This window comes from Lates calcarifer, linkage group LG4 (genome assembly GCF_001640805.2).
Source record: "Lates calcarifer isolate ASB-BC8 linkage group LG4, TLL_Latcal_v3, whole genome shotgun sequence".
Taxonomy (NCBI): domain Eukaryota; kingdom Metazoa; phylum Chordata; class Actinopteri; family Centropomidae; genus Lates; species Lates calcarifer.
In genome coordinates, this window is record NC_066836.1 from 4,781,085 (window position 1) to 4,795,788 (window position 14,704).

At 46.1% G+C, this 14,704-nt stretch overlaps 1 protein-coding gene and 1 non-coding gene across 4 annotated transcripts in view; both read left to right on the forward strand.

Annotated features, from left to right (window-relative positions):
• The first annotated feature begins 1,422 nt into the window (after positions 1 to 1,422).
• Positions 1,423 to 1,496, forward strand: trnar-ucu (transfer RNA arginine (anticodon UCU)). The gene has a single exon. It is a non-coding gene; the product is annotated as a tRNA-Arg (tRNA).
• Positions 1,497 to 3,488: 1,992 nt separating this feature from the next.
• The window catches only part of cadm3 (cell adhesion molecule 3), an 83,375-nt gene continuing 72,159 nt past the window's right edge, over positions 3,489 to 14,704 (forward strand). The window contains exons 1-2 of one of the 3 annotated variants that reach the window (XM_018678164.2): positions 3,489 to 3,900; positions 5,564 to 5,721. In XM_018678164.2, coding sequence (XP_018533680.1) covers positions 5,631 to 5,721 — 91 coding nt within the window. In that variant the 5' untranslated portion in view covers positions 3,489 to 3,900; positions 5,564 to 5,630. The remainder of the gene's footprint in view (positions 3,901 to 5,563; positions 5,722 to 14,704) is intronic. The other 2 variants (XM_018678162.2, XM_018678163.2) reach the window with 2 other exon arrangements.

Here is a 14,704-nt window from a genome sequence, read left to right on the forward strand (position 1 = left end):
TCACCGCCAGCCCAAGCAGCGTGTCTATCTGTTGTCTCCATGTGCAGGAATGTGTGTTTGTGTCAGCAGAGCGGCTGTTTACTGTAGGCTGTCATTCATATTTTACCTTCTCCAGGCCGCAGCTGCTCAGATGCATTTTTAACGTCAGGAAAAGCGCGGGGCTGGTGTGCGGGAGAGGCAGCCCAGTGGTGGAAGCTGTGTGTATGTGAACAGGCTCCTCACCGGCAGCCCGCCTCAGGCCTTACCTCCCACTGAGACGCACAGGAGCTACACACTGCACCTGAACAGCTTTTGTCCTGCAGTGTGAATAAAAGCATGCCGTGATGTGATGTCAGATCCAACTCCATTTATGTAGGGTACAGTAACAACTACACACTGGGAAAAAAAAAAAACAACAGTAACTGTTCTGAGGGGGGAGGCAAGGCTGCACCTGTACTGTTTTGTACCAGCTGGTTTGAAAAGGTGTCTGTTTAGATCAACTGAACTTGCACAGAGAGAAACAACACGACAGCTTAGTCTGGTTAGCTCCAGCGAAATTGGTTTATCAATTTGCCAGTGGTAGCTTGAAAGGAAAATGCTTGTCAGCTTGCATTTGTTTTCAGTTTGCTATTGAGGAAATTTATTTTTGAGCCACACATATGATCAAACACATTGCTCATAAAGGTCACAGTAACAGCAACTGTCAGTTTTTATAAAGCACAAGAGGTAATGTAATGCTTTTGATTGTGTTATAGTCCCCTCAGAGCCACATCAGCTCCATTACTGGACAAACATCTCTATATTTAACAGTTGCCAGCTCAAAATATTTGTCATTGTAAATCCAGCATTTGCAAAAACTGCTCTCTGTATGTGACTTTTGCAGTGAATTTGGCATGTAGATTATTCCCTGCATTGAGACTAATCCATGCTACAGGCACATTTCCACCTGAGCTAGAAATCCATTGGCATGCAATTTTCTATTGTGATTGACAAGAAAATTGCTCAAACTCTGCAGGGTATAAGACTGGATTTGCTTATAGTCTGTTCGCACCAAATCAGTAGAGATATTTTCTAGTAAAAACAGAAAAACAGAAACTGAAGTAATAAAAACATGGGCTGTTCATTGGAGCTATTCCCTGCGAGGAATGAGCACTTTGCCTCATAGCTATTGGCGCATTTATAATGTAAGATGTTCCATCTTCTGGTTTTGCTGTGATAATATCACAATGATGATGTTTTTACGAGATAACCTGCGTGAAAGCAATGAGGGCGTCTCAGTGAGGCACAAAGAGACTAGTGATTACGCGGCGGCAGCACCCCCTACCGGGCGGCAAATTGCCATCCACGGGGCTGCGGTCCTGATGCTGAGGGATGGTGAGGATGCTGCACAGGGCTGGGAGGGGGGAGTATAAACCCGCTTTTGATCGAAAAAAATGTGCCTCAGTCTCTGTGGCGCAATGGAATAGCGCGCTGGACTTCTAATCCAGAGGCTCCGGGTTCGAGTCCCGGCAGAGATGTGATTGAAAGGGATGTGGCTTTTTGGATGAGAGGATATAGAGTGATGGAGAAATAACCAGAGATGTTGTTTTGTATCTTTTGCAGGATGCATCTCACAAGGCTGTTCTGTCTCCAGATATAATGGAAGGATGGATGGATGGACTGACAGATAAATAATGGATAGATATAGAGACTACCACTTATGTGTTAGGTCAGCAGGGGCCCAATACGCACTGTATCTGGACTCAGCTGTCATAGAAATTTCACATGGACGAGCCTTTTTATTGCGCAAAGGTCAGCGCTCTAATATGCAGATTTCAAACAGGCAAAAGCCTGACACCACAGCTCCGGTGTAGCAGCCTCGTTACCAGCCTTGTGCTGTCCAGGCTGCGCGCTCAGACTCTGGTCTTTACACGGTCATCACGTAGGCACCGCAGGACAGCACAGCACCGTGCAGCCTCGCCGTGTGAAAGTCAGTGGACACGCGCGCGCGCGCTCGCTCGCTCCCTGGCTTGGTCTCTCTCTCTCTCGCTCGCTCGCGCACGGTTTCAGCACCTGGGGCTGTCCACTCATTTAAACCGGAGCAAAAGCTTTTTTCTAAAGCAGCGCCAACCACAAAACATTTAAAGCTTTTTCCGTCCTCATAACAAGTGTTTAATGATGCCAGATGCTGCGTTTCTATTCTCCCATTTGGTTTAGGGACAGAGGGAGAGATAAAGACTCTGGTTTACTTTGAACATAAATGACTCACAGTGCCAGAAAATGGTGTCGTCTCAAGATTTTTGTGTGCAGATTTTACATTGAATTATAGACTCTAACTACAATGTGGCGGGTGCGAGAGGAGAATAAGGATTGCAGTAGTCATTGTGTATTTTTAATTTAGTTAAATCAGAGCAGGGACCTTTCTGGAATCCTTTCAAGGACCCCTGAAGGTGGACTTTAGTTTCTGCTTTAGAAAAACCTACATTACCCCAGTCATGGAGGCCCAGAGCAGCACTTTTTATTTATTTTTTTCAGTGTGGAAAGCAGCTGCTCGCTTGAAGATCTCTCATATGCCTCGACTCCTCTAACCCCTCCCGGCTCCCCCATGGCTTTTATTATTTTGTATTTTCTTCAAACCCACCTCCCCTGGTTTCGGTTTGTCGCCACCACCACCACACTGATTGGGTCGTGCGGCTGCCGCCATCCATGTTTAACCCCATCATGCCTCCCCACACACAGACCTAATCCGCCAGTAAAACTAATCCTTAATCCTCTCTGGCAAGTTGAACCTCCCTCCTCCCTCCCCTGGATCCAGATTCCCAAACGGGCCTGATGCATGAAACGTCAAAACTGTTTGACTCTATGATAAAGTATTTGCAAACTGGCCATTCCTGGGATATAAACGTTAAGAGTATGGACATTATGGAGGCTTTATGCAAATTTTGAGGTGATGACAGATAAAGTTACAATAAAGTCAGTGTTAAAGGCACAGGCGGGCGGTGTTGCAGGGATATGATACACTGACACAGAACAAAGTCGCACAACTCCACAAGGCCAAGGCCTCAGCAGCCTAATGTCATTATCATATTGCAAATTATCAGGCCTACGGGAAATAGCACTGGGCCTAACTGAAAGATAGGAGTAATAGCTCCATAATATCGATGATAAGAACCATTATAGGCCACTGAGAACCGTGACAATCAACTCTGGATGACCTCTGCTGCCTCATCTTGGGAGATATGTAGGCCTAATCCTGTGATAACAAATTTATCCAGCAGGATACAAGACCTACTCAATATCAAACCTTTAGATAAGGTGAGCAGGAGCTATCACAGGAAATCCTACAGTAATGTGCTACCACAGGAGCTAATAAAACACCACAGCGTCCGATAAGGTCAGGGTAGACTCACTATGGAGTATTATATGAACATTATGTTGATTTTTTGGTATGGTGAGATCACACTTCTCTATCTGCTCCATCATCTCCTTCATGTTGCTCTCAGCCAGCAGGCCCCTGCTCTGGCCCCGCTATCCCGGTGGTACGGGCCAAATCGTATTAAAATCCCCTCCCTCCCTCTCTCTCTCTCTCCCCCTCCCTCCCTCTCTCCCTCCCTGCCTTGTCCCCTCCCCTCCCTCTCGTCTTTCAGACAGACTGTTTTTGCTGCAGTGAACGGTAGCCGTGGAGAGGGAGCCGAGCGAGCGAGAGAGAGATAGAGATACAAACACAGAGTGAGAGAGGGAGAGAGAGAGAGAGAGAGCCGAGGAAAAAGCAAGAAAAACAAGGAGTCAGGAGAAGGAACGAGGAGATAAAAAAAGTCGATAAAAGCAGATTGAGAGGAGGCTCCGGACAAGCGACTGCTGCGCATTAGAGGAGGGACCTTACTGGGGACCTTACTGGAGACCAGCGCCAGCAAAACCCGACTCCGGAGGCGGAATATAACGGTGTGTGTGTGTGTGTGTGGTTATTACCGTGCATTGGTTCGCAGTTTGTGTTATTGTCCAGGGTTTGGCTGTGTAGCCTGTAGGGCGGACAGGAGACACCTGTCAGTGCTGACGCTTTTCCGTCTTCAGGAATGTGTCTGTGTGCGCACTCTGGGTAGGTGGCTGGGTGTGTGTGTGTGTGCGTGCATGCGTGTGTGTGTGTGTGTAATCCGTTATGCCAGCCCAGGGAAAGAGCTGTATAATCCCTGCGTGTTTTATAATTTAGCCTACTCTGAATATGCGTTTTGTTGTCGGGCTGCCTGCGCTTTACTCGACTCATCTCCCTTTCCTCTTTGCTCCCAGCTCTCCAGTTGTCTCTATCGCTCTGCAAAAAAAAAAAAAAAAAAAAAAAGCATCACAAGTGCGCGCGGTGTGCAGCAGCCACCTCTCCCCAAGCCTTTATGGGAGTCTCTAAATCTCATCCCATCAGTATCTGTTATTTCTGCAAGTGCGGGGAGAAGGTGTCAGAAAACGCGCTCCGAACTGAGAGGCACTGCTCCGGTGCTCCCGCGCTCCGTCGCAGCGATGCAGGTTGCCACCGCGAGCTGTTATTATTGTTATTATCATCATCACTATCATTACCGTCCACGTTAGAGTGCATCGCAAGAACTTTGTGTTAAATCACGCCCAGAGTGCCCGGATTATTTCCCATGGATGCACTTGTTCTAGTTTTGTTTTCGTTTCTCGCCATCACTCCACAGGAAGGGCTGGAGCAACAATAAACACGGCCCCTCCACCCCCCACCCCGCAACCCACATCCCTTCCCATCCAATGCCCCCACCCCCCCTTACCCCCACCCTCTGTCCCCGCCCTAACCGCCCGCCCGTCCCGCAGGCAACGCTCCATCCGCGGCTCCCTTTCTCTCTCTCTCTCTCTCTCTCTCTCTCTCTCAGGGGCGACAATAAGGGAGCGTTTCGCAGATGGACCGGGGGCTCACCTCGGCGCAGGATACTGCTATTTTAAGGAATGAGCGTTAGAGAAAGAGAAAGAGAAAGAGAGAGAGAGGGAGTGAGTGTGAGAGAGAGAAAGAGGGGGAGACAGAGTGAGAGAACGAGAGCCCGAGCGGCTTTTATGCACGTCTGTCCGTCTCCAGTCCTGTGCACAACGCACCGTGTATTCTCAGCGGGCGACAGGTGCATCTCTCCGCTGCTGTTGTTCTGTTGCCTTTCTTCTTCTCTGGTTTTTTTTTTTTTTTGCCTCCATGACCAACTGGGGGAACGTTCCTTTGCGTTATTTCTAATTAGCGCGAGTTAGTTGGAGCTCGGTATTCCAAAACACTCCTTTTCCTTCACTCCACAGCTTGTTAAAGTAGATGAATAAATTCACAGTTACGTGAACACCCCCTCCTCTCCCTCTCCTCCTCTTCCCTCATTACCACCTTTACGCCACCGCCATCACCATATTCTTTGGCTCTATCACCTCCCCTCTCTTCGCCCCCGCCTCCCTCAATTTCTCAGTATGGTATGACACAAGCAGATCGATGAATACCCATGGAGCAACGCGTGAGTAACGGGTGGGCCAAGCGTTTATTCAGCAGCAGCCCAACCAATGGCAGGGGACACAATTAGTGGCCAGTCGGCATGCCCTGCTTGTTTTCTTTATCTCTCTGCTGCTCTCCCTGCAGGTGACACTCCAGAGCTCCTCTGCCCTCCTGAGGATTCAGTGAGACAGGCGGATCTGCGCGCCCGACCATGGCCTTCCCATCAGCCCCCTCCGCATTATGGAGTGTCAGCTTATTGACAGTACTGTTCGCAGCTGCAGTTCACAGCAACATTGTCTTTGGTAAGCACATCTCTCCCCTCTTTATCTGCCTGCCTCCTATTCTCTCTATCTCCCGGTCTGTCCCTGGGCCCCTGACCTCCCCGACCCTCTCTTTCTGTCTCTGGTGGTGCCCCTTATCTGTTGACTTGAGGCTTTTTCTGTGGTTTCCTGTATTATGACAAGGGAATCACAGAGCCGTTAATAAGCACATGGGACACTCCCACCTACCCGTACCCCAGTGGAATTTCTGCCGTTGTTTTTGAGGAATGTGTGTGACTTGCACGTGGGCGCAGAGCTGCACACACATGCTTACTACAGGTCCTCCCCGATGCAGCTCACTTGCCCCGTAGCTCCCTCTTCTCTTTATCTTTCAACGTCCATGACATCTACAATCACTTGCATACGCTCACACAAGAAGTACAAAAGCAGGCACACGCTCACACACTGCCACTCATGCTTTCATGTTCACCTGCTCAGCATCTCTCTGTCTTCCTCACATGTGCCTGTGTCAGAGGGTCATTCAACCCAGAGTTAAGCAGTAATCATCTTGTGCACACTTACCACACACGCACAGACACCTGACACTCGTCATGGCTGAACTCATGATGAGTTGGGCGCAGCTGAAAGCGGATGGAGGAGAGGATTTGATGAGAGAAGCACTTTGTAATGATATCATCCCTGCTGTGAGCACCAACTGAACGGGAATACACTGTCCAATGTGCTTTTCCAATTACATAACACTCAAGTGAGTGGCTGCTGGTAATACAACCTTTAGAGGGCAAATTGTGCTGATGGCGAATTGGAGCATCATGATTGGCTCGTAATCCATAAAAAATTGATTGACACAGGTAGAATCCTGTTGGCATTTTCTCATTACAGTTGCGATTTAATTGCACAGTGTTTGGGGAAGATGATACAGCAAGCAAGAAGGCTTCTAATAGACATTCCCTGATTTGCATTTGCAATATATATTCTCAGAGATCCCTTGCGCTCCCTTGTGCACACCCACACAATTTAGCAAATCTGAATACATCCATGAGCGCGCTGTGCATGGTCACGCATGGACACATGCCCGGTGTACACGTGTCCGCACACAGATATGCAAGCACACACACCACATTTACAGTGCTTCTACTTCATCTATCCACATCAGCTGTTTCTACTTTCTGTTGAATTATGCATACTTATGTTTGTGTATGAGGTGTGGGGAAGTGGAGGACTGTCAGTGCGAGCTCACAGTGGTCAGCGCAGCGAAAAGCGAGAAACAGTCTGGCTGTGGCAAGAAGCTGGGGATGAGGTCACTGCTAAACAAATGCAAATAGAGGCCTGTCACGGCCCCGAAAGCTGTTGAAGATGAGAAATGCACAAACAATCTCCAGATTGAGGTGCTGATGATGAAATATCAATCTCTCGTCAGAGCGCTGACCCCGACCGTGTAGCTCGTCATTGAAACGCAGGCAGCACTTTGTTATTTGGGTCTGAAAATGATTTTGGCCCGCATTCAGACACACGTCACATTTGATTAAGGTGTGCCTGGCGGGAGGCCTGACCATGCATGACCAATTCTTGCTTTGGTTTCACCTAAGCGCTGTTTTACATTATCATGTCAGTCAAGGAGAGTAATTAAGGCTGGGGCGTCTGACAGTGTTTAGGAGATGAGAAAACACGTCAAAGAGCACAATTGAGAGGCGAGAGGAGGCAGGAACAGAGTGCTGACTTAAGAGACTTTCAGTGTGGAGCTTGTAAACCACTTTTGCTATCAAAGCATAATCAAATACTAATATTAACTACACTGAAGTGAAACTAATAGGGATTCTGCAATGAAATCAAAAATTGCTTTTGTCAAAAAAAAAAAAAAGTTTGGAATATAGAATACTTGGCCTATTTGTGCGACATAGGAAGATATTAATCAGAATCAGGATGCATAATGTCATCAAGAAAAGTACAGGAATTCGTCTAGGTGGCATTGGTGCAAGAAATACTGACAATTTATAGCCTTTGTCACTGGAAGGCAAGGAAGTAAGCTCTTATGAGACCTCACACACAGTACCAAAAGCAGTGCCAAAGATTCAGCAGACAGGAAACTATCTTGTGTTCACTGTTCTATAGTTTCCAGACATTTGAGCAATGTGGCAAATAGTGGTGTTGCAGCTTCAGAGGGAAATGTTGTGTGTAAGCTGCAGAGCACTGGTCCATCGCTCACATCTGCCCCGATCTGTCTGATTGGTGTTGTTGTGACACAGCAGCAGAGCTGTTAAGTAGAAGATGGAGTAGGGCAGGATGGGCAGTCAGATAATGCCGTCATAATGGAGATCTCCAAGCTAAGAGGCCCTGGAACAGAAGGGTCTACTTAGCATAAATAATTCAATGTTATGTATCAGAGAGGAAAAACGATTAGCTCAGCAAATCAATGTGAGAGCAGATGAGCCATCAGAGAGCAGGACTGCTTATCACTGCTATACTCCACAGTCCACAGTGAATTAGCAACATGTAGACCGTTAGTCTCTTCTCATCATCTGAGAAAGAAAGAGAGAGGAAAAGCTTGCCCCATGAGTTATGGGGTTGATTATTATACAGCAGCCAACAGGCTGCATGTCATGACCGTTTAGATTCCTGACCAGACCAGTCCTGGACTCCCGACTCCTCCGCTTCCACTGCCTCAGCTTCATTTGATGCATGTTAAAGTCAGGGAAAGGACAGCTCTAGCTCTGTTTTTCCCTGGATTTATCTGTGACCAGGCTTCCTTAGAGCGAGTGAACGAATCGGGGAGACACTAATTGCGCGCCATTTGACATATCCATTTCCACAGCTGGATGTGCAGCCATGCACTGCGGATGGAAAGTGCCTCTCAGAAGGGCACAGATTAGGCATGCAATTGGCCGGCTGTGCCCTGGTTCTGTACAGCTGACCCAGTTACCTCGGGGCTGCTGCGGAGTGTGGAGGGTCCGTCTGCCCGAGCACTCTGTAGACAGCAAGTAGAGCAGTGTGCAGTGGCCTCCCATCAGCCACCTGGCCCTCAACTCCACAGCAGCCTGATCTCAAACCCTGGGAGACTGTTTGCATTCGTGACAAGAAACATGCCTAATAGTTTATTTACCTCGATGAGTTCTACTGGTCGGAACAACTGAATTAAGCTCGATGCTTCCAGCCAAGGCCAATAATGAATAAGGATTAAAGGATGGGAGCGGTGTGAACCAATCGAAATGTGGCGAGATTTACAGGCGGGAGGGCTCTGCGTGTGTGTGCTTCTGCCAGTGGTTCACTTTATCCTGCCACAAAATGGGCTCCTTCCCCCCTAGACCAGCTCTTTCTCCGCTGGCTCGATGCCCACTTCCTGTGTGTGCTGCTGTTGTTTACTGTTGACTTCCTGTGTGCCAAGATGGGGGAACATTTGGCTAATACACAGTACGGCTAGCACACAATAGCAGTAGGCGGTTTGGATGGGAGGCCTCTGCCTGTTAACAAGGCTGACTGATAAGCAGTGACTCATTAACAAGCTGAGGTACACAGAGCCTGGGGGAATTACCGCCTAGCCACTGTGACATTAATAAGAGGCCTAAGCTATTTTTCCATTTGGCTCTGCTGGCAGAGGGCTAAACCAGTGGTTTCCAATCTAGACCCTGGTTATTTACTGGCTCCAGTGCTTTTCCATTTCCTTCAGCCACTGGTTACCTGGTCTGATTAGAGTGAGGTTGATCAGCATTGTCGGTGTGGGCTGCTTTTAATGACATCTGCTGCTTCAATGAAAAACCAGACACCCCTCATTAGTTTTCTGCCGATTCATTCAGAAACATCTGGGGAGGAGCCCAATTAATTCTTCTCATGCTGATCATGCCAATTAATTAGCAATATGTTTGTTTTTTAAAAGAAGAAAGACAATGACATATACTGACTTATATCCTAGATTTCAGTCAGAGAGACTGTTGATGAATCTGACACTATAGATCCAATTAGGCATCTAAAATACAGTCAGCACAATGCAGAGGAGCTCCAAGGAACTGTCTCCTATCAGAATTTTAAATCCAAAGCCATATTACTCCCATTGTCTCGTGTGTTTACTCCTCTCTGATCCTTTAAGTGTTTTGTCGTCCAGATCAGTTTTGTGATTATAAATTGAATCATGATTGGCTGGCATTAGTTTGCAACAGATTCACATCTGGCAGAAAACCAATTATTTCTCCTGTTCATCATGCCGATTAATTAAGGCGCTGTGGCTGATTGATTAAACTCCCAACAAAGCTCTAACCATGAGCACTAGACCCCTGGGGATGATTTGCATCACACATTATACACATTTCTGTGTCTTCATGTTATCTTCATACATCTCCTCAGACATGCTGAAACATTACACATGCTTCAGTGACAGGAAGAGAAACTCACAGCTCAACAAGGCACAAGTGTTGATAAGTAATTTGTGGCTAAATTAAGCAGAATTAAAATGCAGTGTCGCACCAGTATCATCGGATCTTAAAGGCATCAGGAGCACCCAAACAAGACTCCATTAGACCTCATCAATCTGAGGCAGATCTCATCCACCCAGGCCCACTCAGGCAATGTGAGATTACATCGGAGCAGATCAATCTTGCTTGCTACTATCATAATAACAGCAAATGCCATTTAGAGACTGAAAGAGAGAAGGGCTCTTGAGATTTTGCAAAGCAGCATCAGACTCAGCTTCCTCTCAGGTGCTCTGAAAAGACACATCACTCTGTGGCAACTCAGGGTCGAGAAAATTAGGGGTCCCGTATTTGCAGAGCTGTCAGCTTTAAACCATCACTTCACAAAGACACTGCCGATTAAACAAACCTAACAACAACAACAACGCCAGCCTTGGAATAAATTAATTCACCTCGTTTCCAGCAACAAGAGCCCTTATTATTGCGCTCCGCACTCAACCAGCTTTTCCTTTGATCAGGTCCCTCACTCTCACCACCCCCCAACCCTAGCCCCCCCTTTTTTCTCGTTATCTGCCGGAATTCTCCAGCGGGTGTTTTAATTGATTGCTGTGGGGGTGGAAATCACCCATCCTGTCACTGACGCATGGCTGGTCAGACCAAGGGCTTCCTGGAAAGGTGTATCTGTTTGTTGAAGCCCATCACTGAGCTGTGTGAATCTCGGCTATGACGGGGTGCCGGAAGACGCTAGTGCATGGCTGTAAAACGCAGCATTTGTATTGATTGAGTCTGAGTGCTGAGGGTTCCCCCTGAGCGCAGGAGCTCCACCAATGAAAGAGCAGAGGTTGCTCTTGTTTATTGCCTCTTTTTGATGATGCCATCACTTCAGCTTGGTGGTAGGGAGTGTGTCTGTGGGGGGATCTTATCGCTGATACCACAACCATAAAGCCATTTTAATTCACCTGTGTACTGTCTTGGGAATTCTCCCTAGTCTGGTTTCTGCTGAGGATATCACTGTCCATTCAGTGGCTGGTGAGACTTCTCGAACCTCTAACATAGTGCTGTCACTTAGACAACCAGTATTTGAAGTATAGTGAAGCAATTCTCCATATTGGTACTTAATGTAGAATGAACTTTCATATATATATATTCTCCACATAAAACATTAATCTTTTCAAAATGAAAATACTTCTCAATGTGCTGTTTTGCTACAAACATGCAGCTTATGTGTCAGCAAACCTGACACACTTGATCATTTCACTTTCCTCCCCTCTGTAACAAAACTATAAATGGCTGTTTGACGAAAGTAATTTGCGCTGAATTGACTGCCGTCTGAAGCAGAGTCTGGCACTTCTGCTTTACCAGCTGATAGGATGTCAAAGTGAATCAGCAGCCAGACTGACAGAGTCCTTGAGGCTGTGTCCTGTCCTGGCACAAGCAACAAAGTTTCTGATAGTTTTAGCATTGATTGACTGATTACAGTCACAGTGGTTGAACTAGGTGCAGCTTAAAATCTGACACGTTATTCTAAAAGTATTATTGGTATTACTGTGTGAAATCAACCCTGGATATTGTTTCCTATACATGACATACTTATTTACTGTTTCAGTTGCAGGTTTATTGTGTACTGAGATACAGTTTCAGCACTGAGAATGTTGGATGGTATCATTATTTAAGTTTTTGTATTGTAACACAGCTACTGCTCAGCGGAGTTCATTTGTGGTTCCACTGCACTGCTGCACTCCTTATGCCTCACAATCACATTGTGCCACGCTGCTTGAATGCTCATAGCTCTCCCATATACAGTTCATCTGCTATTAAAATGCAGTCTGTATTATTTAAATGCCCTTTGCATTAATACACTACCTGGCATTTAGTGTAGTGTGCATTTTCATCACCATTTATGGCTGCATTGTAATTGGATCAGATTTTTCAGGCGCCCTATGCAAAGTGGGGGAGTTAGTTGGGAGGCTGCATTGTCAACAAGAACAACCATGACTGGTGTAGGATCATTAGACTTGATACTATAGAACCTATATTTACTTTTCATTGAAGTGGAAAAGGTCGTCTTTTATGAGTCTTTCCTGGAAGGCAGCAAAAATGATGACGTGTGGCTTTTTGCTGCAGTTTGCAGCTACAGTAAATACTATGGAAGAAGGAAAGCAGTGAGAAGTGATGGGAATGGAGCGTGGTGCTGTAGGTGTCTTCGGAGAAGCTGAGCGGATGGCAAACTTTGGAGTGAGTTTAGACTTTTCTGCACTGTTTGCAAGTTGGGAATGCACACTGTGTGGACTGCATTCACACTTGGCTGAGGTTTGATCACCTCTGCAGGAGGTCGAGGGGACCGGATAACTTTAAGAACGTAATGCTCTTGCTGTTTTACCATGTGTTTTTCCCCCCATGATATCCACACAGACATTTTAAATCTAGTTGTAAATGAGGTCAGACCTCTGAATGTTTGACCAGAAAATAGAGTAAATAGTCTGTTATCTCTCTGGTACTCCTCCCCTGCACCACATTTTAAGTGTTTTTTTCAGTGCTTTTGTGTATTTGATTATGTTTCTCTCTCATTACCACTGTCTGGATAGGTGCTCGCCAAATAAAATGAATATCCTCATTGTTTGAATACTTTCTTTGTACCTGGTGAATATAGTGATTATGACCTACAGTAAGTATCATTCCCCTTTCATGTGATGTGCTGCTTTTTTCTTAAGTGCCAGAATTGAGGCCATTAGTGTTTTAAGATTCCAAAACAGCAGTCTTTTGACTGAACTACTGATGAAATAATCTTGTTTGCTTCGTTCTGTTATCCTTGAGATTGTTGTGTGTGAGTGAGTGACACATACAGTACATGTTTTCTAGTAACAGCTGGTGCAGGGAATATATTGCCTTCCTTTAAACATTATAATAAGGTCAGTCGATCAATCACTGTGATGCAAGTGGAAGCTTCAAACTCACACACTGCCCAGTGGACAGGTCAGCCTTGGGTTTTATTCTGCATCTGGCCCCTTGACACTGATCAGGGTATGACGAACACATGATAAGTGGATGCGGCTTTTGACAACGGGGCCATCGCCGTGCGGTGTAACTCATCGCTACTGCGCTGGTTGAAGACAAAGGCACCAAATAGGCATCTCTAATCTCCCTGCTGAATGAATCCGAAACAAAGAGAGGAGGAACGCAGACATAGAGGCTTGGACACACATAGGATAAGCTGATTACCCAGGAAAGGAGGGAGGGCGAGGGAGACAGAGGGAGAAAAGACAGAGGCATGCACGTGAACAAGAGAAATCCATACAGTAAGGGAGCACGAGGGCAGGGAAATGGAGGAGGAGGGGTTTGGGAAGAAAAAAGCAAGTGCACTCTAATGATGAGGTGCACAGACCGGAGAGAAAATGAAAAGAAACAGCGTGTGGAGCGAGGGAGGAAGAAAAAAAACACACAAGAAAAAAAAGGTGAACATTTAAAAGGACGAGCCATGGCGCGCTACATAGAGCATGCAATAGGAAAATGAAGGGAATGCATATTTTCCTGTGATATCCTCCTTAGGAGCGCAACACAATCAAAAACAGGATATTATGCAAATGTGAGGCGGCTACGGCAATATAATCGCTACCTGAGTCATTTCACCTGCTCTGCTCACTAGTCGCTATATATACACACAAACGGAATTACACCCAATCCAGGTGTACGGGCTAAATATACAGCTAATTAAAATTAATGAGATTTACTTAGAAAAGAATATGCTCCTTCCCTAAGCTGCTTATCCCTGCATGACAATCTACTACACACACTGACACACTCACACACACACCTTTGCCAGAGTGCTCAAAAGTACACACACACACACACACACATGCGTGCACACCTAGTTTTGATTCACTCTCCTTCACTTCATTTTCTCACACACTGCTTGTCAGGCTATTAAAAATCCTCTGTATGCTTGCACACACACACACACACACACACACACATATACACAAACACTCATCTTATCTGTCTGTCTTTCAGCTGGCTTCCCTATCACGCAGGCTTAAACATACTCCTTGCTCAATGAACACGCAAGTTCTTGACTATATGTTTTTGGCACGCACACACACATACACACACGCGCGCATGCACAGTCACATCAATTCTTAGAGATGCACACACACACAAACACTTTTAAACAGAAGCTAACACACTGAAAAACAGATTCAGAAAAACACACATATGTACATATTTATGCATGAAGATATGCACAAGTGCACACACACACACAAATGTATTCAGACAGAGCTTTGAAGGCCCTCTAGTCTTTACTTAAACAAAAATACCCCTGTGAGCCAAGCTGTTGACTGCCAGGCGAAAAATTGTGTGTGTGTGTGTGTGTGTCTACCTTGCTATCTATGTGTATGCATAAGTGTGTGTGTTTAGCAGACCAGCCACAATATATACTCCCTCACAGCTTGATTCTTATACTTCTGTATATACACAGTGTAGGCATTTGATGTGTAACGTTTTCCATATTGCTTAGGGAGATACATTTTTTCCATAAGGCGGTGTCCAACCAGTGATACTCCACTTTATAGTGAGCAAAGTGCTGAGTAATTAAACGGCTCTTCAAGCCC